The sequence below is a fragment of the Notechis scutatus genome, chromosome 1, assembly GCF_049901735.1.
Source record: "Notechis scutatus isolate UNSWTSFEM ecotype Mainland chromosome 1, rNotScu1.2, whole genome shotgun sequence".
NCBI classification, from domain to species: Eukaryota; Metazoa; Chordata; class Lepidosauria; order Squamata; family Elapidae; genus Notechis; species Notechis scutatus.
Window position 1 is genome coordinate 4,351,200 of NC_142009.1, and position 23,509 is coordinate 4,374,708.

General features: G+C 45.7%; 1 protein-coding gene across 4 annotated transcripts in view; it reads left to right on the top strand.

Moving 5' to 3' along the window:
• Positions 1–23,509, top strand: part of SPECC1 (sperm antigen with calponin homology and coiled-coil domains 1) — a 153,810-nt gene that overhangs the window by 25,348 nt on the left and 104,953 nt on the right. Inside the window, exon 1 of one of the 4 annotated variants that reach the window (XM_087968302.1) lies at positions 9,266–9,544. The exons of 2 other annotated variants lie outside the window; for them this stretch is intronic. In XM_087968302.1, coding sequence (XP_087824428.1) covers positions 9,505–9,544 — 40 coding nt within the window. In that variant the 5' untranslated portion in view covers positions 9,266–9,504. Of the gene's footprint in view, positions 1–9,265; positions 9,629–23,509 lie in introns of those variants that run through there. One more of the 4 variants, XM_087968255.1, reaches the window with a different exon arrangement.

Here is a 23,509-nt window from a genome sequence, read left to right on the forward strand (position 1 = left end):
CTTGACTATTCAGCCTGTATTTCATATTCTGATTATTTTTTGCCAATATGTAGGACAGAGCATTTATTTGTTGAGATTTGAAGTTGCCATTTATTTGACCATTCTGATACGTAGTCAAGATCTTTTTGAAGGGTAGCAGGATTGTCTGTGGTGTTGAACAGCTTTACATCGTCAGCGAAGAGGACGCAGTTGCTCTTAATATAATCACAGATTTCCCCTTGCTCTCTCTTTGGTGGGGAACTCTCGCCCCCCCCCCTCAGGCCCTGCACCAAGTCTTCTTTCATTTCAATTTAATTAGTTTAAAATGGGAAGCCCACCCACCCCATTAAGACCCTCCCCCCAAATCCAAAGCCCCTTTGAAGAATAGCCAGGGAGGGGAGATCCAATACCCCAAAAGTGGTGGAGGGAGGAAGAGGGTCTCGGACTGGATCTGTTTCTTGCAATCTATCACATCAAAGGAGACCGGCCAGGTTGCTGGGCTATGTGGGGGCTCAGCCAGACTGCTCCCCCCCAAATCCAACCCTCCCCTCATCTTCCTTGATGAGTTCCAGGCTGTGGGGAGGGGGCTGAGGCTGGGTTGGGTCCCTAGCGATACACACACACACACACACACACACACACAAAGCCGTAAATTAGGAACTGTTTCCTGGCTTGCCCTCCATTGGGGTCCTTTTTTGGGGGAGGGGGGTTCAAAGGAGAGCACGGAAATGCCAGAGGGACATTCCTGAGTTTTGAGATTCCAGATGTGGAGCTCCTGGCCTGTTTTGGCTTCCCTCCCCCTCCTCATCCTCATTTGGGGTGGTCCCCAGCTCTGGAGTTCTGGCAAAGGGGTAGGCAGCCGCTTACTGCCTCTGGAATTGAGGCGGGGGGGCTTCCGCCTTTGATACTAGGGCTGGGGGGGATGCTGCTGCCTGTGAAATTGGGGCTGGGGGTTCCTGTCTCTGAAATTGAGGCTGGGGGCTGCTACTGCTGAAATCGAGGCTGGGGTTTCTACCTGTGAAATTGGGGCTGGGGGCTGCTACTGCTGACATTGAGGCTTCGGGTTTCTAAGTGAAATTGAGGCTGGGGGTTTCTACCTGTAAAATTGAGGCTGGGGATCTCTAACTCTGAAATTGCGGCTGGGGTTTCCTGCCTCTGAAATTGAGGCTGGGGCTGCTACTGCTGAAATTGAGGCTGGGGGTTTCTAACTTAAATTGAGGCTGGGGGTTTCTACCTGTGAAATTGAGGCTGGCGTTTTCTACCTCTGAAATTGAGGCTGGCGGTTTCTACCTGTGAAATTGGGGCTGGGGGTTTCTACCTGTGAAATTGGGGATGGGGTTTTCTACCTCTGAAATTGAGGCTGGGGATTTCTACCTGTGAAATTGGGGCTGGGGTTTTCTACCTCTGAAATTGAGGCTGGGGTTTCTACCTGTGAAATTGGGGGTGGGGTTTTCTACCTGTGAAATTGGGGCTGGGGGTTTCTACCTCTGAAATTGGGGCTGGGTTTTCTACCTCTGAAATCGAGGCTGGGGGTTTCTACCTGTGAAATTGAGGCTGGGGTTTTCTACCTCTGAAATTGAGGCTGGGGTTTCTACCTGTGAAATTGGGGGTGGGGTTTTCACCTGTGAAATTGAGGCTGGGGTTTCTACCTGTGAAATTGAGGCTGGGGGTTTCTACCTGTGAAATCGAGGCTGGGGGTTTCTACCTGTGAAATTGGGGCTGGAGGCTGCTACTGATGAAATTGAGGCTGGGGGTTTCTAACTTAAATTGAGGCTGGGGTTTCTACCTGTAAAATTGGGGCTGGGGTTTCTACCTGTGAAATTGAGGCTGGGGGTTTCTATCTGTGAAATTGGGGCTGGGGGCTGCTACTGATGAAATTGAGGCTGGGGGTTTCTAACTGAAATTGAGGCTGGGGATTTCTAACTGTGAAATTGAAGCTGGGGTTTCTACCTGTGAAATTGGGGCTGGGGGCTGCTACTGATGAAATTGAGGCTGGCGGTTTCTAACTTAAATTGAGGCTGGGGTTTCTACCTGTGAAATTGGGGCTGGGGGCTGCTACTGATGAAATTGAGGCTGGGGGTTTCTAACTTAAATTGAGGCTGGGGGTTTCTAACTTAAATTGAGGCTGGGGGTTTCTAACTTAAATTGAGGCTGGGGGTTTCTACCTGTGAAATTGGGGCTGGGGGCTGCTACTGATGAAATTGAGGCTGGGGGTTTCTAACTTAAATTGAAGCTGGGGATTTCTAACTGTGAAATTGAAGCTGGGGGTTTCTACCTGTGAAATTGGGGCTGGGGCTGCTACTGCTGACATTGAGGCTGGGGGTTTCTAACTGAAATTGAGGCTGGGGATTTCTAACTGTGAAATTGAAGCTGGGGGTTTCTACCTGTGAAATTGGGGCTGGGGGCTGCTACTGATGAAATTGAGGCTGGGGATTTCTAACTTAAATTGAGGCTGGGGGTTTCTAACTTAAATTGAGGCTGGGGTTTCTAACTTAAATTGAGGCTGGGGTTTCTACCTGTGAAATTGGGGCTGGGGCTGCTACTGATGAAATTGAGGCTGGGGTTTCTAACTGAAATTGAGGCTGGGGATTTCTAACTGTGAAATTGAAGCTGGGGGTTTCTACCTGTGAAATTGGGGCTGGGGGCTGCTACTGCTGACATTGAGGCTGGGGAATTCTAACTGAAATTGAGGCTGCCTGAATTTTGATACTGTGGCTTTCGTAAAAACAAGGATTGGTTGCAAATCAGGGTTTTTTTCGGTGCTGTTCTAACTTCAAATCGTTGCTGTACGAGTGGCTGTAAGTCCACCTAGAAACCAGCATTTCTTGGTTTAGCCTGTCGCACCAACCCAGCGCAATGCAGTTTACTCAAAATATGTAGACTTGGTACCCCTTTGTAAAGCCTTAGTAAGGCCACGCCCTGGAATCCGGCATCCAGTTTTGGTCCTCCACATTACACGAAAGTTGTTGAGACTTTGGAAAAAGTGCAGAGAAGAGCAACTAAGAGGATTAAAGGCCTGGAGACGAAAACATACGAAGGACGGCTGCAGGATTTTTGGTTTGGCCAGTCTAGAGAGAAAGAGTAAAGGGGACACGATAGCAGCATTCCAGAATTTGTCTTAGTGCAAATGCTCTCAGCGGACATAGAAAGAAAAGAAACATTCGTCAAGAATCATCAGGTACAACACTTCATGATAGTCATGGGGTACAAGGAAACAATCAAATCAAATCAATGAATCGATTGATCGATCAGTAGGAATTGTGGCTGTTCCATCACTGGAGGTTTTTAAGAAGAGCCTGGGCAGTAACTTGTCTGGAATGGTATGGGGTCTCCTGCTTCAGTGGGGGAGGGGGGGGTTAGACTAGAAGACCTTCAAAGCCCCTTCCAGTTCTATTTCTATTGCAATTACCAAAAAGCATGACTAGGTCCAGCTGATGCTGTTCACAAGTAAAACACAATAAGCCCCAAATCCATATAGAGCTGCTTCATCAAAACCCAGACCAAAAAAAACAACAACACCACCAAAAATCAGACTAATTATTCCTTTCACCCGCAAAGTGCAAATTTCCTTTTTTGTGTGTGTGCAAAACATGTAACCTGCCAATCCAAACATTTTTGTTTTCTCGCCAAGCACATGAAGGAAGGTTGCCAGGTTATTCTCGGCAACGAGGTCTCGCGCCGCTAAAAAAAAACCAAAAACGACAAAACGAGGGAGGCGGGGAAGGAAAAGGTTCCTTGCACTCTGTCAAGAGTACAGCGAGAAGGAACGCTGAAGATCTTCTAGTCTGACCCCAGGGGGGGTGGGATTCTACCGGTTCGTACCGGTTTTATAGAACTGGTTGTTACGATTCCGCGCAGAATCCGGCGAAGCGGCGCATCGTGGCCCTGGCTGGCCCCGCCCCTCTCCGCCTGCCCCGCCCTGAAACCAGTCGGTCCTTAAGCTATTTCTTTTTTCCCCCCTTCCCGACGATCAGCTGTTCCAGGATCCCCCTCACTGTCTTACTGCTTCGCCTGAGGCCCAAGGCGGCAAAAAGGGGCGTGGAGGGGAGCTGCAAAAAAAGGAAAAAAGAAGCCACGCCCACTGTCACATGGCCACACCCACCTAGCCATGCCCAACAAACCGGTTGTTAAAATTTTTTGAATCCCACCCTTCTAACCTCCCCTTTGCTCAACAAGCAGGAGACCCTTAGACCAGGGGTGTCCAACCTTGGCCACTTTAAGACTTGTGGACTTCAACTCCCAGAATTCCTCAGCCAGCTGGCTGAGGAATTCTGGGAGTTGAAGTCCACAAGTCTTAAAGTGGCCAAGGTTGGACACCCCTGCCCTAGACCAATTCAGACAAATGGCTGCCCGCCCTCTTCTTAAGAACTCTTTATGCGTTAATTTATTTATTGATGAATAGATCTATCTACGTGCCTGTCACAATCTTTGTTATTTAATTGCAATGTAATGGTTTTAACTTAATTTCAATTATTATTCTTTTTAAAAAAAATATATAATCTTTTTCACACCGAAGGTACTTTTAAGGCGACTATCTATACTGTAGAATAGTCCTATAGTGCTGTAAGTGTGAAAAACGTTTTGATCAGTCACTTTGTTTAGGGCTGTCGTAACTACGAACGGTCACTAAATGGATGCTTGTAAGTGGAGGATTCCTTGTGAATAGATGAAGCATTTGCGGCTTCCCTTTTGCAGGGTGTGATTGTGCAGAACAACCAGGCACAAGGACAGTTTTTCCACGCCTGCCATCCCTCTGCTAAACAACTCACACCCATAACGCTGTCCAACTCTTTAGTAAGGCTGTATTACTATTGTTCTTCTCATCCTTCCTTTTATCTATCCCTTTCTCTACTTATGACTATAACTTTGTGGCTTGTATCTTTACGGTTTATATTGTTTTATTTAGTTTCCCAGTAGGATTTATGTTGATGGCTTATTTAGTATCCTGTGACAATCACTAAGTTTTGTATCTTATGATTTATGATGAATGTATTTTTATGATGACTATGATGATGATTTATCACTTATAGCTTTTATATACACTGAGAGCTTATGCACCGAAGACAAATTCCTTGTGTGTCCAATCACGGTTGGCCAATAAAGAATTCTATTGTATTCTATTCTATTATCTATTCTATTCTTTTCTTTATCTATTCTATTCTATTCTGAATTCTCTTCTCTTCTATATTCTTTCTATTTCATTCTATATTCTATTCTATTCTAAATTCTATTCTATTCTTCAATTCTTTCTATTCTACTCTATTCTTTCTATTCTATTCTATTCTATATTCTATTGTCTATTCCATTCTATTCTATTCTATTCTGAATTCTATTCTATTCTGAATTCTATTCTATTCTGAATTCTCTTCTTCTCTCTTCTCTTCTATATTCTTTCTATTTCATTCTCTATTCTATTCTATTCTATTCTATTCTATTCTTTCTATTCTATTCTTTTCTTCTATTCTATATTCTATTCTATTCTGAACTCTATTCCATTCTTTCTATTCTATATTATATTCTATATTCCATTCTATTCCATTCTATATTCTATTCTATTTCATTCTGAATTATATTCTATTCTATTTAGTTTAATTCTATCCTATCCTACCCTACCCTAATTCTATTTCTAATGATAATAGTTCTTACTTCTAATCTGTTCTGCCATGCAGAAAAACGACAACTCCCGAGAGTTGTGAGAATTTGGCTTTTGGCACTGAGATGTGGGGTGGGTGGGGTTGGCTTGGACTAGATGACCCCCAGAGGGCCCTCTTCATGCCGCTCCCCTCATTCAAGTGCTCATTGTATTATTATGTCCCTAATTACGAGGGTGCTAACCAACCTGTAGTACGGATAATGGAAACGAGGGGTTCGCCAACTAAAAAATACGGAGGGAGGGTTGCGGTTTTATCTACCCACCGCATCCCACTCTGGAGGGCAGGGAAGGCTTTTTTTTTAAAGCCGGATGGGAGTTGTTGTACTCACACAATCAGGGCCGAGTGAACAAAACGTCGCAACTGCACATTCTCAGCATGGGCCGAGCCTGTTTTGTTGTAGCCTCTGGAGGGTTTGGAAGAATGCAAACCCGAACCAGCCAGTCAGCATTCTGAAATTTGGGGCGAAACCAGAAAAGTATCTTTTATTCAGGAGGGTTTTATAAGACTCGGTTAAAATGTGAACGGGCCGGCCCCGTTTCCTGGTTTCCCACCCTTCATTCCTGGCTTTAGGCTGGTTGGGTTTAAAGCCCTGGCGAGGCAACACCTGGAATACGGCATCCAGTTTGGGTCGCCACTATGTAAAAAAGTTGTTGAGACTCTAGAAAGAGTGTGTCTATCTATCCATCTATATCATGTCTGCATGCCTGCCTGCCTGCCTGCCTGCCTGCCTGCCTGCCTATCTATCTATCTATCTATCTATCTATCTATCTATCTATCTATCTATCATCTATCATCTATCTATCTATCTATCTCTATCCATCATTATCTACACGCCTGCCTGCCTGCCTGCCTGCCTGCCTGCCTGCCTGCCTGCCTGCCTATCTATCTATCTATCTATCTATCTATCTATCTATCTATCTATCTATCTATCTATCTCTATCCATCATTATCTACACGCCTGCCTGCCTGCCTGCCTGCCTGCCTGCCTGCCTGCCTGCCTGCCTGCCTGCTCATTCATCTATCTATCTATCTATCTATCTATCTATCTATCTATCTATCTATCTATCTATCTATCTATCTATCTATGTCTGTCTCTATCTATCTATCTATCTATCTATCTATCTATCTATCTATCTATCTATCTATCTAATTATCTATCATCACTGCCTGCCTGCCTGCCTGCCTGCCTGCCTGCCTGCCTGCCTATCTATCTATCTATCTATCTATCTATCTATCTATCTATTCTATCTATCTCTATCCATCATTATCTACACGCCTGCCGCCTGCCTGCCTGCCTGCCTGCCTGCCTGCCTGCCTGCCTGCCTGCCTGCCTGCCTATCTATCTATCTATCTATCTATCTATCTATCTATCTATCTATCTATCTATCTATCTATCTATCCTTAGTAAGGCCACACCTAGAGTACTGCATCCAGTTTTGGTCACCACACTATAAAAAAGACTCTGGAAAGAGTGCAGAGAAGAGCAACCAGGATGATGAGGGGACTGGAGACTAAAATATACGAAGAACAGTTGCAGGAACTGGGCCTGGCTAGTCTAGGGAAGAGAAGGACCAGGGGAGACAGGAGAGCAGCCTTCCAATATTTGAGGGGCTGCCCCAGAGAGGAGGAAAGGGGGGTCAAGCTATTCTCCAAGGCGCCTGTAGGCCAAACAAGGAATAATGGATAGAAACTGAAGAAGGAGAGATTCAACCTGGAAATAAGGAGAAACTTTCTGACAGGGAGAACAATCAACTGATGGAACAGAAGTTGCCCTCAGAAGTTGTGGGAGCTTCATCCCTGGAGGCTTTCAAGAAGAGATTGGACTCTCATCTGTCAGAAATGGTTTGGGTCTCCTGCTTGGGCAGGGGGTTGGACTAGATGGCCTCCAAGGTCCCTTCCAATGTTATTCTATTATTCGATGGATAGATGGATGGAGGGATGGGAGGGATAAAGAAAGAAAGAAAGAAGAAAGAAAGAAAGAAAGAAAGAGAGAGAGAGAAAGAAAGAAAGAGAGAGAGAGAGAGAGAGAGAGAGAGAGAGAGAGAGAGAGAGAGAGAGAGAAAGAAAGAAGAAAGAAAGAAAGAAGAAAGAAAGAAAGAAAGAAAGAAAGAAAGAAAGAAAGAAAGAAAGAAAGAAAGAAAGAAAGAAAGAAAGGGTAATGGATGGAAACTCATCAAGGAGAGAAGCAAGCTGGAACCCCCCCACCCCCCCAGGGCCTGCACCCAAGTAAGTGCCCCAACTTCCTCCCCCGAGAGGGCCCCTGCCCGTCCCTCCTGGGACCCTTCCTCCTGTTTTTTCCCCCTCCCCCACCTGCATCTTTGTCCCCCAGGTTCCCCCTTTGGCCCGAACTTCCCCCTCCCCTTCCTCCCCTCCTCCTCTTTCTCCTCCTCCTCTTCTTCCTCCCTTTCGGCAGTCTTGCTCTTCTACCCAGGGAGGGCCCTGTATTGCCCCCTTCTCTCCCCCCTCCTCCTCTTCCTCCCCTTCTGCACCTTGGTTGCCCTTCCCCCTCCTTCTCTTCCTCCCTCCTGCAACCTTGCCATACCCCCCCAGCCCCCTCTTTTCCCCTTCCTCCTCCTCCTCCTCCTCCTCTTTCACCCCTCTGCAATCCTGCCCTCCCCCAGGAAGACCCCTGCTCCTTGTCCCCCTCCCACCCTCCTCTTCCTCCCTCCCCTTCTAGTTGCCCCCAAGAAAAGCCCAGCCCCCTTTCCCTTTCCTCCCCTCCTCTTCCTAATCCCTCCTGCAAGCTTGCCAGACCCCCAACAACAGCCCATTACCCCCCACCCCCGTCCTCCCTTCTCCTCCCTCCCCTTCTAGTTGCCCCCCAGAAACAGCCCAGTCCTCCCTTTCCCCTCCTCCTCCTCCTCCTCCCTCCCCTTCCAGTTGCCCCCAAGAAACTACCCTGCTCCCCCTTTCTCCTCTTCCTCCTCCCCCTCCTGCAACCTTGGCCCCCACCTAGGAACAGCCCAGCCGCCCCCGTCCTCCCTCCCTCCTCCTCTTCCTCCTCCCCCTCCTGCAACCTTGGCCCCCTTCTAGTTGCCCCCCAGAAACAGCCCAGTCCTCCCTTTCCCCTTCCTCCTCCTCCCCTCCCCTTCCAGTTGCCCCCCAAGAAACTACCCTGCTCCCCTTTCCCCTCCCTCTCTCCTCCTCTTCCTCCTCCCCTCCTGCAACCTTGGCCCCCACCTAGGAACAGCCCAGCCCCCGTCCTCCTCTCTCTCCTCCTCCTCCTCCCCCTTCCAGTTGCCCCCAAGAAACTACCCTGCTCCCCTTCTCCTCCTCCCCTCCTGCAACCTTGGCCCCCACCTAGGAACAGCCAGCCTTCCCCCCGGTCCTCCTCCTCCTCCTCCTGCCTCCCCCTCTAGTTGCCCCCCAGAAACAGCCCAGTCCTCCTTTCCTCCTCTCCTCCTCTTCCTCCTCCCCTGGCCCCCACCTAGGAACAGCCCAGCCCCCCGGTCCTCCCTCCCTCCTCCTCTTCCTCCCCTCTCCTAGGCTGCCCCCCAGAAAGAACCCTGCTCCCCCTCCCGCGTCCCAATCCTCCCTCCCTCCGCTCCCCTGCAGTAACGGCGGCCGCCTCTGCGCGGCTTTCCTTCGGCCGCTCGGACGGCGATGCCCGGCTCCCCCCTCCCCTCCTCCTCCTCCTCCTCCTCCTCTTGCTGCTGCCGGCCATCGAGCGGGGAGGGGAGGGGTGGGGAGGAGGAGGAGGGCCGGCCCAGCCGGGGCCGGGCTGTGCGGAGGAGACGCCTCTCCCGCCCGCCGCCTTGAAAGAGCCCCGAGAGGAGATCGCGGCGGAGCGGCTTCCCCCGAGCCGGCCGCTTCTCCCGCCGCCGCAGCCCCGAGGATGAGCAGGCGGCCGTAGAGCGAGCGGCCGAGCGAGATGGGCAACCAGCCGGCCAGACCCGAGGAGCCGGAGCCAGGTGGGCGGGGGTTGGGGGCGGGAGGGAGGGGGAGAGAAGACCCCTCCGCCGGGGCTCTGCCCCAGCCTTGGCCCGGCTGCACAGGTGTGTGGGTCGGCCCGGCCCGCCCCACCTTCCGGGAGAGGGAGTCGTGGGGGAGGAGAGGGGAGGGAGGAGGGGAAAGGGGGGGCTGGCCAGTTCCTGGAGGGGGGGGATGGAAAGGTTGCAGGGGGGAGGAAGGAGGAGGAGGAGGAAGGGGAAAGGGGGCTGTGCTGTTTCTTGGGGGCAACTAGAAGGGGAGGGAGGAAGAAGGGGAAAGGGGGCCTGGCCAGTTCCTGGAGGGGGGGGTGGAAAGGTTGCAGGAGGAAGAGGAGGAAAGGGAAAGGGGGGCTGTGCTGTTTCTTGGGGGGCAACTAGAAGGGGAGGGAGGAAGAAGGGAAAAGGGGGCCTGGCCAGTTCCTGGAGGGTGGTGGTGGAAAGGTTGGCGGGGGGAGGAAGAGGAGGAAGGGAAAAGGGGGGGCTGTGCTGTTTCTTGGGGGCAATTAGAAGGGGAGGGAGGAGGAAGGGGAAAGGGGACCTGGCCAGTTCCTGAGGGGGCTGGCAAGGTTGCAGGAGGAGACAACCCCCCGCAGCCCCACTTCTTTGGGGGTGTCTGGTGATTGTCCTTCCTTCTCTGCAACCCGCCCCCCTTCCTCAGTCTGCCTTGCAGGACCCCCAACCTTCGTCCAGGCAAAGTTGCAGACAATGGGACGGTGAGAGAGGGGGGGGGCTTCTGTCTGGAGGGCAGAAGGGGGAGGGGGTCTTTGTAGGCCAAGGGCAGGGAGGGTGTGTGCATTGGGAAAGACGCTTTCGGGGGTTCCCCCACTTTGGCAGCGCCCGGCCCGTGATCCTGTCTTCCTGGGGAGTTGGGGACCCTGAAATGAGCAGGCCCCAGGGAAGGTGGAGGGAGGGGGCGACAGTCTGGGCTGGGAAGACCCTCCCTCTTCAGGGGGAGGCCAGGCAAGGCCCAGCAGGGGCAGCCAAGTTCACTTGCAGGCGGCAAAGGGGGGCAGCAGACGTGCCTCAGTTTCCCTCGGCTCAGATGTAGCGGCAGGAGATTTCAGGGGTGTTTCCTTGCGACCAGTGCCTTTTGTGGGGACAGCTCTGGATTTTGGGGTGCAAGATGCTCACCTTTCCTTGGGGGAAACCGGCTGAGGAGGGGGTTTGTTTTTGCTTTTTGAGGAGGGGCCAGGCCTCAGGATCCCATGCCGCCTTTTGTGAGGACTTTCCCACCCACCCCTTCCCACCTCTGGCTTTTCCCACCGCTTTATTGTCTTCCTGGAGGTGCTTCAGCATACTAAGTAGCTTCGGGGAAAGTGGGGATGGGGAAAAGGAAAGAAAGAAAGAAAGAAAGAGAGAGAGAGAAAGAAAGAGAGAAAGAAAAAAAGAAAGAAAGAAAGAAAGAAAGAAAGAAAGAAAGAAAGAGAAAGAAAGAAAGAGATAGAGAAGAGTTAAAGAAAGAAGAGAGGAAGGAAGAAGGGGAGAGGAAGGAAGAAGGGGAGAGGAAGGAAGAAAAAGGGAAAGGGAAAGAAAGGGTGACAGAAAAAGAAAACAAACAAGCAAACAAATAAATAAATAGAAAGAAAGAAAAAGAAAGAAAGAAAAGAGATAAAGGAAGGAAAGAAAAAAAAAAAAAAAGAGGTAGAGAAAGAAAGGAAGGAAAGAAAGAGAAAAGAGATAGGAAGGAAGAAAGGAAGGAAGGAAGGAAAAAGAAAGGGAAAGAAAGGGTGACAAAGAAAGAAAGAAAGAAAGAAAGAAAGAAAAAATAGAAAAGAAAGAAAAAGAAAAAAGAAAACAAACATAAATAATAAATAAATAGGAAGAAAAGAAAGAAAAAAGAAAAAACAAACAAATAAATAATAAAAAGATAAAAGAAAGAGAAAGGGTAAGAACAGAAAGAAATAGAAAGAAAGAAAAGGTGACAAAGAAAGAAATAGAAAAGAAAGAAAAAGAAAAAAGAAAACAAACATAAATAATAAATAAATAGAAAGGAAGAAAAGAAAGAAAAAGAAAAGAAAAAGAAACAAATAAATAATAAAAAGAGAAAGAAAGAGAAAGGGTAAGAACAGAAAGAAATAGAAAGAAAAGGTGACAAAGAAAGAAAGAAAAAAGAAAAATAAAAGGCAACAGAAATAAATAATAAAAAGGAAAAAAAGGTGACAAAGAAAGAGAAAAAAAGAAAGAAAAAGAAAGAGAAAGAAAGATGAGAAGCAAGGGAACAAGGGAAGGTGGGAACAAAGGGAAGGAGGAAGGAATGGAAGGAGCGTTTCTCTGCGACAATGCAGACTTCGACCTTGAATAATGAACCCATCCTGGGGGGAGCTCATTAATTTTAATGCCCCCCTCCATTAACATCTTCTCCTTTCAGTGCTTTCCCTGCCCCTCCCCACCTCTTTTTATCTCAAAGAATAAGGGGGCCTTGAGGTGGGGAGGGGGAACCCTCCCTCTCCCCTCTCTTCTATTTAAGTCAGTATATTTGTTCAAACTTGGCCTGTTTAAGACGGAGGACTTCAACTCCCAGAATTCCCAGCCAGCAACGCTGGCTGGGGAATTCTGGGAGTTGAAGTCCTCCGCCTTAAACAGGCCAAGTTTGAGGGTAAAAATACTGATTTAATATCCAAGAGTCTCCCAGAAACGTTTTTTGGATCCAGGAAAAAAAAACCAAACACCTTTTTTAAAATAAATTTTCTTTCTGAAGGATCTGCCGGCATCCTTCTTCGCGACTCCTGTAAAATAGTTGCATCCCTCTCTAGAACTGTTAAACCAGGTTTGCGCCAAGCACGGTTTCTAGCCGTGTTTTTCTGACTTGACTTCTCCCTGCCCTGCTTCCATTTTTTTGGGGGGGGTATTTATTTATTTTTGGGGCTGCCAATTTTTAGTGCCTAAAAAATACCCGGCCTGTTCTTTGCAAGCATTTTTTTTAGGGGAAGCTTGCAGGAATAAAAGCTATGTGAGCAATTTGACAGCATCGTGGTTAAGAAAGGGCCAGAAGCAGTTTTTTTTTGGGGGGGGGGGAACGTTGACAGACAGGTATTTAGGAAACATTGACAGACAGGTATGATGGTTGAGGGGAGGAGGGAGGGAGCAGTAAGCAGGTAAGAGGAGCTGCAGTTCAAACTACAGGAAGTCCACCTTTGTTTTTAGTGACTGTTTGAAGTTAATGATTATATTGTTATTAGTTTGTATCATTGGCTAAATGAAAATAAGAGGGAGAATATAATTTGTGTAAAAGTGATGAAGTTAGGAGGGAAGGGTGTGCATGAAATCTATAGATAACAGATAATAACAGATAACAGGTAATCAGAGTTGGAAGGGACCTTGTAGGTCATCTAGTCCAACCCCCTACCCAAGCAGCCATTTCTGACAGATGGGAGTTTAATCTCTTCTTGGACTCCCATCTGTCAGAAATGGTGTAGGGTCTCCTGCTTGGACAGGGGGTTATACATAACAGTGGCAAAAGTAATATTAAAAAGGGGATAAAATACTGGCTAGTATAAATCGAGATGAATTTGTGAACAACTAATGGGATGATTTAATTTGATAAAAGTTGCAAATACGACGAATGTGAGAATATACGATGAATGAATGTAGAGAACGATTGAGAATAAACAGATTGATATAAAGTAATGTTATGAGAATATAGAAAGGAAAATCGGTAATAGGTAAATGATGTGAAATTAGACAAGAAAGCAGTATCTGTGATTATGGTCATGCTTGATTTAAAACATAAAAAGTCTGCAACCTCACCGTTCACCTAAAGATGTATTTAAAGACATAAAAATAAAAAATTACTTGTTTAAAAAAAAGAGAGGTTAAAACAGCCCTGAAAAAAAAGGGACTTATGACTGGGTTTTTCACGCTTATGACCGTTGCAAGCCTCCGTGTGGTCACGTGATCAAAATTGGGATGTTTGTCAAACTGACTCGTATTTATGACGGGGGTCGCGTGATCCCCTTTTGCGACCTTCTGACCGGCAAAAGCCCATGGGGAAGCCGGATTCACTTAACAACCTCATGACTCACTTAAGAACCACAGTGAATCGCTTAACAACGGTAGCAAGAAAGGAGTCGTAAAATGGGGCAAAACTTACTTGACCAAATGTACAAGCAATGTACACTTTGGGCTCCGTTGAGGTCGTAAGTCGAGGACTACTGTGCGTTTGGAGGAAAGTTAGAGAAAGATAGAAGGATACACAGAGAGAAATCACGGAGAATGGACAGAAAGATATATATGTGTGTGTGTGTGTGTATGTGTATATATATATATATATGTGTGTGTGTGTGTGTGTGTGTGTATCTATATATCTATATCTATATCTATATCTATATCTATATCTATATCTATATCTATATCTATCTATCTATCTATCTATCTATCTATCTATCTATCTATCTATCTATCTATCTATCTATCTATCTACATATCTATACATACATACATATATCATATAATAATCTTATTTTTTTGAGCCCTAGGCTGTCTTTTCTATTCCCCCTTGCATCTTTGGGTGGGCGGGTGGCAACGGCTTGGATGTTGACCTCGGCTATACATAACGCAAGCCCCCACCATTCCCTATTTTTGCATATATAAAACATGCTGGTGCTTCCTATTGGGGGAGGCCGTATTGTTGGAGAAACAGGGTATACATATGTATGTGTGTGTGTGTGTGTGTGTGTGTGTATATATATATATATATATGTGTGTGTTTTCTGAAGTTTTTCCGGATATTTATATGTATGGTATTCAGGTTTTATAGTTGTGCTTTTAAAGTTGCTTAAATGTCGCTACAACTTTAAAAGCACAACTATAATGACATGGGAAAATACCCGAACAAAGCTGAATACCATACATATAAACATACATACATACGTACGTACATATAGGGGGAGGGAGGGAGAGAGGCAGGCAGGCAGGCAGACAGGCTGACTGATTGACATGTGTGTGTGTGTTTGTGTGTATATGTATATGCATATGTATATATGTCAATCTGTCTATCAACCTATCTATCAGTTAGTCAGACAATCTGTTTATCTACCTACCTACCGGTTGTCTGTCTGTCTGTCTATCCCTATCATTTCTCATCTCTCAATCATTTAACATTTGATAAATAAATAAAAAATCTATCATAATTATGAGAGAGAGAGAGAGAGAGAGACCTCTATATAGAGAGATCCATAGACAATAGGGAAGGATGGAGGGAGAGAAAGAAAGAGAGGGAGATGATAAAAGAGAGAGACAGAGAGATAGAAAAGAGGTATAGCTATGATGGACGGACAGATACTTGGAATAATGCTTTGACGTGTTGGTTCTACATAGCCAAAGAAACCTCTCTCTGCACAAGCGTGCAAATTGTGGCTCAGAACTTTGCAAACTGTGTGTTTACATCCAGTCCTGGGTCATTAGCCAATAAATAAAGCCAGCAACCTTGTGAGGCAGGTGAGTTTTCTTACCTGAGGGACAGGGAGGGGAGGGGGAGGCCACAGAGACCTGGAGTGGGGGGGGGATTCCAAGCGAAGCAGAGATCTTCAATCAGGTCCTCCGGCTGCATTGCTTCACTTTACATAGCTGGTGTTTCCTCCCCCCCCCCCATCTGTCGCTTCTTGTTCTCGGGACCTCGCTATAAAAAGGATCCCTAAAACCTCAACCCTCCCACCTGACTTCTGGAGGATGGGTCAGGGGTCTGGCTTAAAGATCCACTCGATCCGGCTTTCTCCCTCCGAGCGAGAGTTTGCCTCTTGCGTCTAGATGGGCTGGTTCAGAGTTCGAATGTGGTACCTCTGGATCTTTTCCGGATGGCGTATTGGGGAGGAGGAGCAGTGAGGTTTAACAGATAAACATTCAAGTCCTCGACGTACGACCCCAAATTAAGCCCAGGAACGTTTCTGTTCCTAAGTGGGACGGTTGTTAATTGAGTTTTGCCCCCTTTAATTACTTTTCTTGCCACCGTTGTTAAGTGAATCGCCACGGTTGTTCAGGAAGTCACATGGTCATTAAGTGAATCCGGCCTCCCCATTGATGTTGCTCGTCAGACGGTCGTAAAAGAGGATCATATGACCCCAGGACACTGTGACCGTGATAAACACGAGTCAGTTTTGCCGAGGGCCTGAATTTGGATCACGTGACCACAGGGATGGCTGCAACAGTCGTTAAGTGTGAAAAATGGTCCTAAGTCGCTTTTTTTTTCAGTGCCTTTGTCACTTCGAACGGTCACTAAACGAACCGTTGTAAGTCGGGGACTACCTGTCGTTGGCTTTCAACTGCTTGTTTAACAGCTGTTGTTAAGTGAATCATTGTGGTTGTTCAGTGAGTCACACGGTCGTTAAGTGAATCCGGCTTCCCCATTGATTTTGCTTGTCAGAAGGGGATCATGTAACCTTGGGACACTGCAACTGTCATAAATGTGAGTCAGTTGCCAAGTTTCCTTGTCAGAAGGTCGCAAAAGGGGATCGCGAGAGTTCAGTACACCGCGACCGTCGTAAATACGAGTCAAGTTGCCAAGCGTCCGGATTCTGCAACGGTGAAAAGTGTAAAAAGTCCTCAGTCATTTTTTTTCCCAGTAACTTTTGACGGTCACTAAACGAATCGTCGTAATTCAAGGACTCCCTGCATACTGGAATTAATAGTTGGCTGGGTTCCGTCTTGGTCGACGTGTAATTGAGGGAATTAAATGGCTCCGCGAAAGTTTCACAGGACAGATTTTGCCAAAGCTGAGGCAGCGGTCCCTAGTGGGCAGATCCGCCAGCTTTACGACCCACATTAGAATCAGACCTTCCATTGCTTAGCAAGCTGGTCGTGAAGGAATCCATGCCTGATTTCACAACCTTTTGGCCACCGTGGTTAAGCGAATCACTGCGGTCCTTAAGTGAATCACTGCGGTCGTTCAGTGAATCCCGCTTCTCCCGTTGACTTTGCTCGTTGGAAGGTCACTAATGTGAATCCGGGACACGTTAAGCATCGTCAGTACACACCGGTCCAAATTTGGATCGCCTGACCCTGGGAAATGCTGTGTCAGTCGTAAGCGTGAGGACTGCTCCACCAAGTCCTTTTTTTGAGTGCTGTCTAAACTTTGAGCGCTTGCTATACGAACGGTTGTAAATCGAGGACTGTCTGTGTTGGTCTTGGGTTTAAATCGATGTTCTGAAATTAGGAATTAGGAATTAGTTCCTGTTGTGAGGCTAGCCAAGTTTTTGCCTTGTGCCAAATTATTTATAGATTCTCCTGCTTGGGCAGGGGGCTGGACTAGAAGACCTCATAGGTCCCTTCCAGCTCTGTTCTATTCTGTTCTATTCTATTCTATTCTATTCTATTCTATTCTATTCTATTCTATTTTAATTTCTATATTCTAATTTCAATTCTATTCATATTTCTGTTCTATTCTTATTTCTATTCTATTCTTATTTTGATTCTCTTCTAATTTTGATTCAATTCTTATTTCTATTCTATTATTTCAATTCAATTATATTCTTTATTATTTCAATTCTATTCTATTTATTCTATTATTTCTATTCTATTCTATTATTCTGTTCTAATTTCAATTTTATTCCTATTCTATTCTTATTTCTATTCTTAATTCTAGAATAGAAAATAGAAAATTCTTTATTGGCCAAGTGTGATTGGACACACAAGGAATTTGTCTTGGTGCAAATGCTCTCAGTGTACATAAAAGAAAAGATAAATTCATCAAGAGTCAAGAATCATCAGGTACAATAATAGTCATAGGGTACAATAGAATAAAATAGAAGGATAAAGGAATAGAATTTAAATAGAAGGGGATGGAACAGGATAGAGGATAGAATAGAATAGAATAGAATAGAATAGAATAGAATAGAATAGAATAGAACAGAATTCTTTATTGGCCAAGTGTGATTGGACACACAAGGAATTTGTCTTGGTGCAAATGCTCTCAGTGTACATAAAAGAAAATATACTATTCCCTTCCCTTCCCTTCCCTTGTGATTCATACAGAAATAGGATTGGGAAGCACCAAAGTGGTTTACTGACAAACAGGCGCTGTGCGAAACATCATTTGTTTTGGTTTCATAGCAATTTTTTTTAAAGCGAAATAGAGATAGCCCAGTACATTTTCAGCGATCCATTATTATGATTATTGTTAGAAGCTGGTATGATACATATTGTTGTTGTTAGAAGGCGGCAGCTTTGATAAATAGGAAGCCCTATTACGGGAACGAGGACTGTGTCAGTTGTCTGGGGATGATGAAACTTGTAGTCGTTTTTCTCCGTTTTCTCCCTTTTTCATCCCCACTTTTCCCCTAACCAGGGAGATCCAGACATCTGAGTCAGATAAGCGGCAAATTCTTCCTCCGTCTGTGTTTTCTGGGTAATTCCCAATTCTGCAATTGTGGCCTTTTTTGGGATGGGGAGGGTGTATTCCCCTAAAAGCACCGAGGTTTGGGTTGAGATAAATGTCAGATCTAATATTTATGGCCTCTTTCTCTCCCCCCCCCCCCCAAGACGGTGGTGGGAAGTAGTAGCCCCCTCCCCTTTCGTACCCAGAAAGTGCCTTAAGAAGCAGAAGTTTTTTAATCAAAAATGCTACTGGCATCCTCTGATTTTTGGATCCTGGGGCAGTAACATAACTCTCATCTTCTAATGCAGGGGTCTTCAAACTTGACAGCTTGAAGACTTGTGGACTTCAACTCCCAGAATTCCTCCTTCTCCAGTCATGTTAGCTCAGGAATCCTGGGAGTTGAAGTCCACAAGTCTTAAACTTGCCATGTTTGAAAAGACCCTTGCTCTAATGTCTCTAACTCCCAGAATTTCCCCAATCAACATAATTTAAGATGAGTGGACTCCAACTCCCAGAATTCCCCAGCCAGCCTGCTTTAAGATGAATAGACTTCAGTTCCCAGAATTCCCCAGACAGCATGACTTAAGATGGGTGGACTCCAACTCCCAGAATTCCCCAGCCAGCCTGCTTTAAGATGAATAGACTTCAGTTCCCAGAATTCCCCAGCCAGCATGCTTTAAGATGAATAGACTCCAACTCCCAGAATTCCCCAGCCAGCATGCTTTAAGAGGGATGGGGTTTAATACCCAGAATTCCCCAGCCAGCATGCTTCGAACATGTGGCCATGGGGATGCTGCAAAGGTCATAAGTGTGAGAAAGGGTCATAAATCACTTTGTTCGGTGCCATTGTAACTTCACACAGTTCCTGAACAAGAATGGTCATCGATTACCTGCCTTGTCTTCTGTGTGGTCATTTTTGCATTTGTTCACACTTGGATGGGAGACCACCAGGAGATCCCAGGGTCACTCGTTAGATTGGGAAGCTGAAAAAAAAAAACACCCCAGAAGAACGGAAATGTAGATACACACACACACACACACACAGACACACACACCTTTTGGCTAAGAGCCCTGCACGGACACGTCTCAGAAAATAAGCTCAACTCGATTTAACCTCTCAAATATTCAAACGCTTTTCCAGATTCGAGGCGGGGAGGAATTAAAATGAGATTAAAAGTCCCAGTGAGGTAAGCCAAGCTTGATGGTGCCCACGCCGGGAAGGAAAGGGCCAAGTCAGACCACCCAAAAAGTTTGGGCCCGAGTCATGATTCCTCCCTCTCTCAAGCAGGCCAATAGCCTTTTTGCTCAGCCTTGCTATTAGAGTCGCGGCTGCTCGAGCAAGCAAGCCAAGCTGCGTGCAGAAAAAGGAAAGGTTTTCTTTCCCCCTGCACCCCCTCCTTCAGTTGACCAAGTGGGGCGGAGTAGCTTGTCTTTCCCAAGCCCCAGGTAAAGCTGGCAAGACACCTGGGAAAGGCAGACACTTAGTCACCTTAAGTCATGTCTGCTGAAGAGCAAAACCTCCGATGGGAAAACTCAGAATTTATTTATTTATTTATTTATTTATTTATTTATTTATTTATTTATTTATTCTTACTTATTATTCACTTTATTTCTTATTTATTTATTTACATATTTATTTCTTCTTTACAGATTTATTTCTTCTTTACAGATTTATTTCTTCTTGTTGTGATTTCTTAACTCACTTTATTGTTTGTTTATTTACAGATTTATTGCTTCTGATTCCTTATCCACTTTATTAACCTGTTTTCCCCGAAAATAAGGCCTATCCCAAAAATAAGCCCTGGCTGGATTATTATTATTATTATTATTATTATTATTATTATTATTATTATTATTATTATTATTATTATTATTATTATTATTATTATTATTTTAAAAACCACCTGCGCCCAATAGAAGCCCTACCCCCCAAAATAAGCCCTACTCGACCACATCCACTCTGTTGCAATTGGGTTGAAAGAGGTGGGGGCGAGGCGTTTTGGTAAAAATCAACTTACGGCGAGGATTTGTGGAGGGGTGTGTGTGTGTGGAGCTGCAATACGTGCTCCGCACCTGCTTACCTTAGAACAGTTACAGCCAGACGTCCCACACCCAAACACCTGCATTGCCTTGCCGGCTCACTTCTTTTGCGGCCGCTTTCGCCGTTTCTGCAGAAGAAGTGGGCTGGTAGCGGCTACACGGGCTTCTGCTGGGTGGTAAATCAGCCACGGGCTATCAGTGCCACCGCTGCAAGGAGAGTGGAAAAGACACCCCCCAGAAAATAAGACCTAATGCCTCTTTTGAAGGCCAATAATAATCATAATAATTAGCCCAAGTCTTATTTTGAGGGGAACACAGTGTTTGTTTGTTTACAGATTTATTTCCAATTTACACATTTAGTATTATTTTTTATGTGCTTTATTTATTTATGTATTTATTTACAGATTTATTTCTTATTATTTCTTATTCGCTTTATTATTTATTTATTTATTTACAAGAACTGGGTCTGGCTAGTCTAGTAAAGAGAAGGACCAGGGGAGACATGAGAGCAGTCTTCCAATATTTTAGGGGCTGCCCCAGAGAGGAGGAAGGGGGTCAAGCTATTTTCCAAGGCACCTGAACACCAGACAAGGAATAATGGATAGAAACTGATCCAGGAGAGATTCAACCTGGAAATAAGGAGAAACTTGCTGACAGGGAGAACAATCCACCCATGGAACAGAAGTTGCCCTTGGAAGTTGTGGGAGCTTCATCACTGGAAGCTTTCAAGAAGAGACTGGACTCCCATCTGTCAGAAATGGTGTGCGGTCTCCTGCTTGGGCAGGGGGTTGGACTAGATGACCTACAAGATCCCTTCCAACTCTGATTATCTGTTAACTGCTCCACTGCGGGGAGATTTTTCAAGACTGGAGACCGGACAACCATTTTTGTCTGAGTCTCTGGCTTGAGTAGTGGGTTGGGCTAGATGACCTCTAAGGTCCATTCCCCCCCCACCCCAAAAAAAAATATCTCTGTTTATTCTGTTATTGTGAGCCTGGGTTCCAAAAGGCAAAAAAAACAAAAAGTAGAAATCTGGAATCGCTGAGGGAGAAATTCAGGGCAAGCTGGCGGGATTCCCAAGGCCTGCTTTGTGGGAATTGGACCTCAGTGTGTCCAAGGCTGTGGAGGAGAACTGGGCAGCAAGCAACCCACAAAGCGGAGAGGCGTTGCTTTTTGCTCTGCCGGCCTTTCTTTCCGCTCTTCCCTCTAATCTCGAGAGATAGCGAAGGAGGCCTGGGAGCCACCATTCCCAAGGTTGCAAGGTTGCAAACCGGACCATTTGTAACCAGTGGAACTATCTGCAGCTCCTTCTTAACTCCCGATGTCCTCCCCCGTGGGGTTCTTGTGCGCCCGACGGGTAAGGTGGCCAAAGGACACCCTGCGGTCCTTCTACTGAAATGTGAGATTTTGTCTTTGAGAGCTGTAGGCGACGGAATTTCATTTTTTTAAAAAAAAAATAATTCTAGAAAAAACATTTATTTGACATTTAAAACAGACAAATCTACACACACACACACACACACACACACATACATATTGATCTTTGGTTATTCGGGTTTTCTCCCGTGTAAAATTGGAAGTATCTAAGCGATGTTTCGATGAAGTCTCATTCTTAAAACCCGAATAACCAAAGATCCACATACAAATACCCGCGAAAACCTCAGAAAACAAATATATATATATATGTGTGTGTTATCTTAAGTTTTCGCGGGTACTTACATGTATGGCATTCAGCTTTGTTCGGGTATTTTCCCACGTCATTGTAGTTGTGCTTTTAAAGTTGTAGCAACGTTTCGGCAGAATCTCATCTGCCATCATCAGGCTTCTGTATTGTGTCCGTCTGTGAGTCAGACTTTTACAGTGGTTTCAGATTTAAATTTGGGGCAGCCTATTGCTGTGCCAGAATGGTTTTTTCTTATACACACACACACACACACACACACACACACACACACACACACACACATTTTACAGCACATATTGAGCAATGGTTAATATTTTTTTTCTTTATCTTTATCATTGACGTGATCTGCCTTGTTACAATAACTACTTCGTTCTTTTAATGTTTTAATTTCTCTATATAGTTTATGATTAAATGCTCGTCTTCTGTTATTTCCATAACTTATCCAAATATCAAATGTTACCCTTTCTTTAACCACTCATGCCAAATGTTCCATATTTCATAATAGTCACTATCTTGTTTATTTTTTAACGATTTGGTTAGGCTATCCATCTCAGTGCATTCGTGTATCTCTATTCTATTCCATTCCATTCTAATGTTCTATTCTATTCTTATTTTTTAATGCTATTCTAACATTCTATTCTAACATTCTATTCGATTATTCTTATGACCCTTTGGGAGCCGTATGCGACAGAATTTCATCTTAACGTATGCGGATTAGTGTACCTTCAAAGTGACCATAGTTATTCTAAAAGTCCTTCCTTCCATCTTCCTACTGCCAGTCGTGTGGCTGAGCCTCAGTGTTCTTGTCTGTGAAATGGCCCTATGGGTGGCCTCCCAGCCAGACCCTTTTATCTAGCAATTGGGCAGTTTCGACTCAGAGCATAAAATTGGCATTTTGTTGTAGCTTACAGGTCATCCACCACTTGCAACAATTCATTTAGTGACGGTTGAAAGTTACAGCGTAACTTATGACTGTATGTCACCCTTATAACCGTGGCAGCATTCCCACGGTGACGGGGATCGAACGTCAGATGCTTGGCCACTGACTCGTATTTATGACGGTTGCGGTGTCCTAGGGTCATGTGATCCCCTTTTGCGACCTTCTGACCAGCAAAGTCAATGGGGAAGCCAGATTCACTTAATGACCATGTTACTAACTTAACAAATGCTGTGATTCACTTAATGACTGTGGCAAGAAATGGTGGTAAAATGGGGCAGAACTCAACTTAGCAAATGTTTCGCTTAGCAACATAAATGTTGGGCTCAATTGTGATTGTAAATCAAGGACTCCTAGTATTTGCTACTTACTCAGAGTCTTGTATATTAGGGCAGGGTTTCCCAACTTTAACAATTTTAAGAGGGGAGCACTTCCACTCCCAGAATCCCCCAGCCAGCCTGCTTTAAGAGGGGAGGACTTCCACTCCCAGAATCCCCCAGCCAGCCTGCTTTAAGAGGGGTGGGCTTCCACTCCCAGAATCCCCCTAGCCAGCCTGCTTTAAGAGGGGAGGACTTCCACTCCCAGAATCCCCCAGCCAGCCTACTTTAAGAGTTTAGAGAAGACTTCCACTCCCAGAATCCCCCAGCCAGCCTGCTTTAAGAGGGGAGGACTTCCACTCCCAGAATCCCCCAGCCAGCCTGCTTTAAGAGGAGGACTTCCACTCCCAGAATCCCCAGCCAGCCTGCTTTAAGATGGATGGACTTCCACTCCCAGAATGCCCCCAGCCAGTCTGCTTTAAGAGGGTGGATTTCCACTCCCAGAATCCCCCAGTTGTCATGATGCTTTAAGATGGATGGACTTCCACTCCCAGAATCCCTTAAGATGGATGGACTTCCAGCCAGCATGCTTTAAGATGGATGGACTTCCACTCCCAGAATCCCCCAGCCAGTCATGCTTTAAAATGGAGGCATCAAGCTG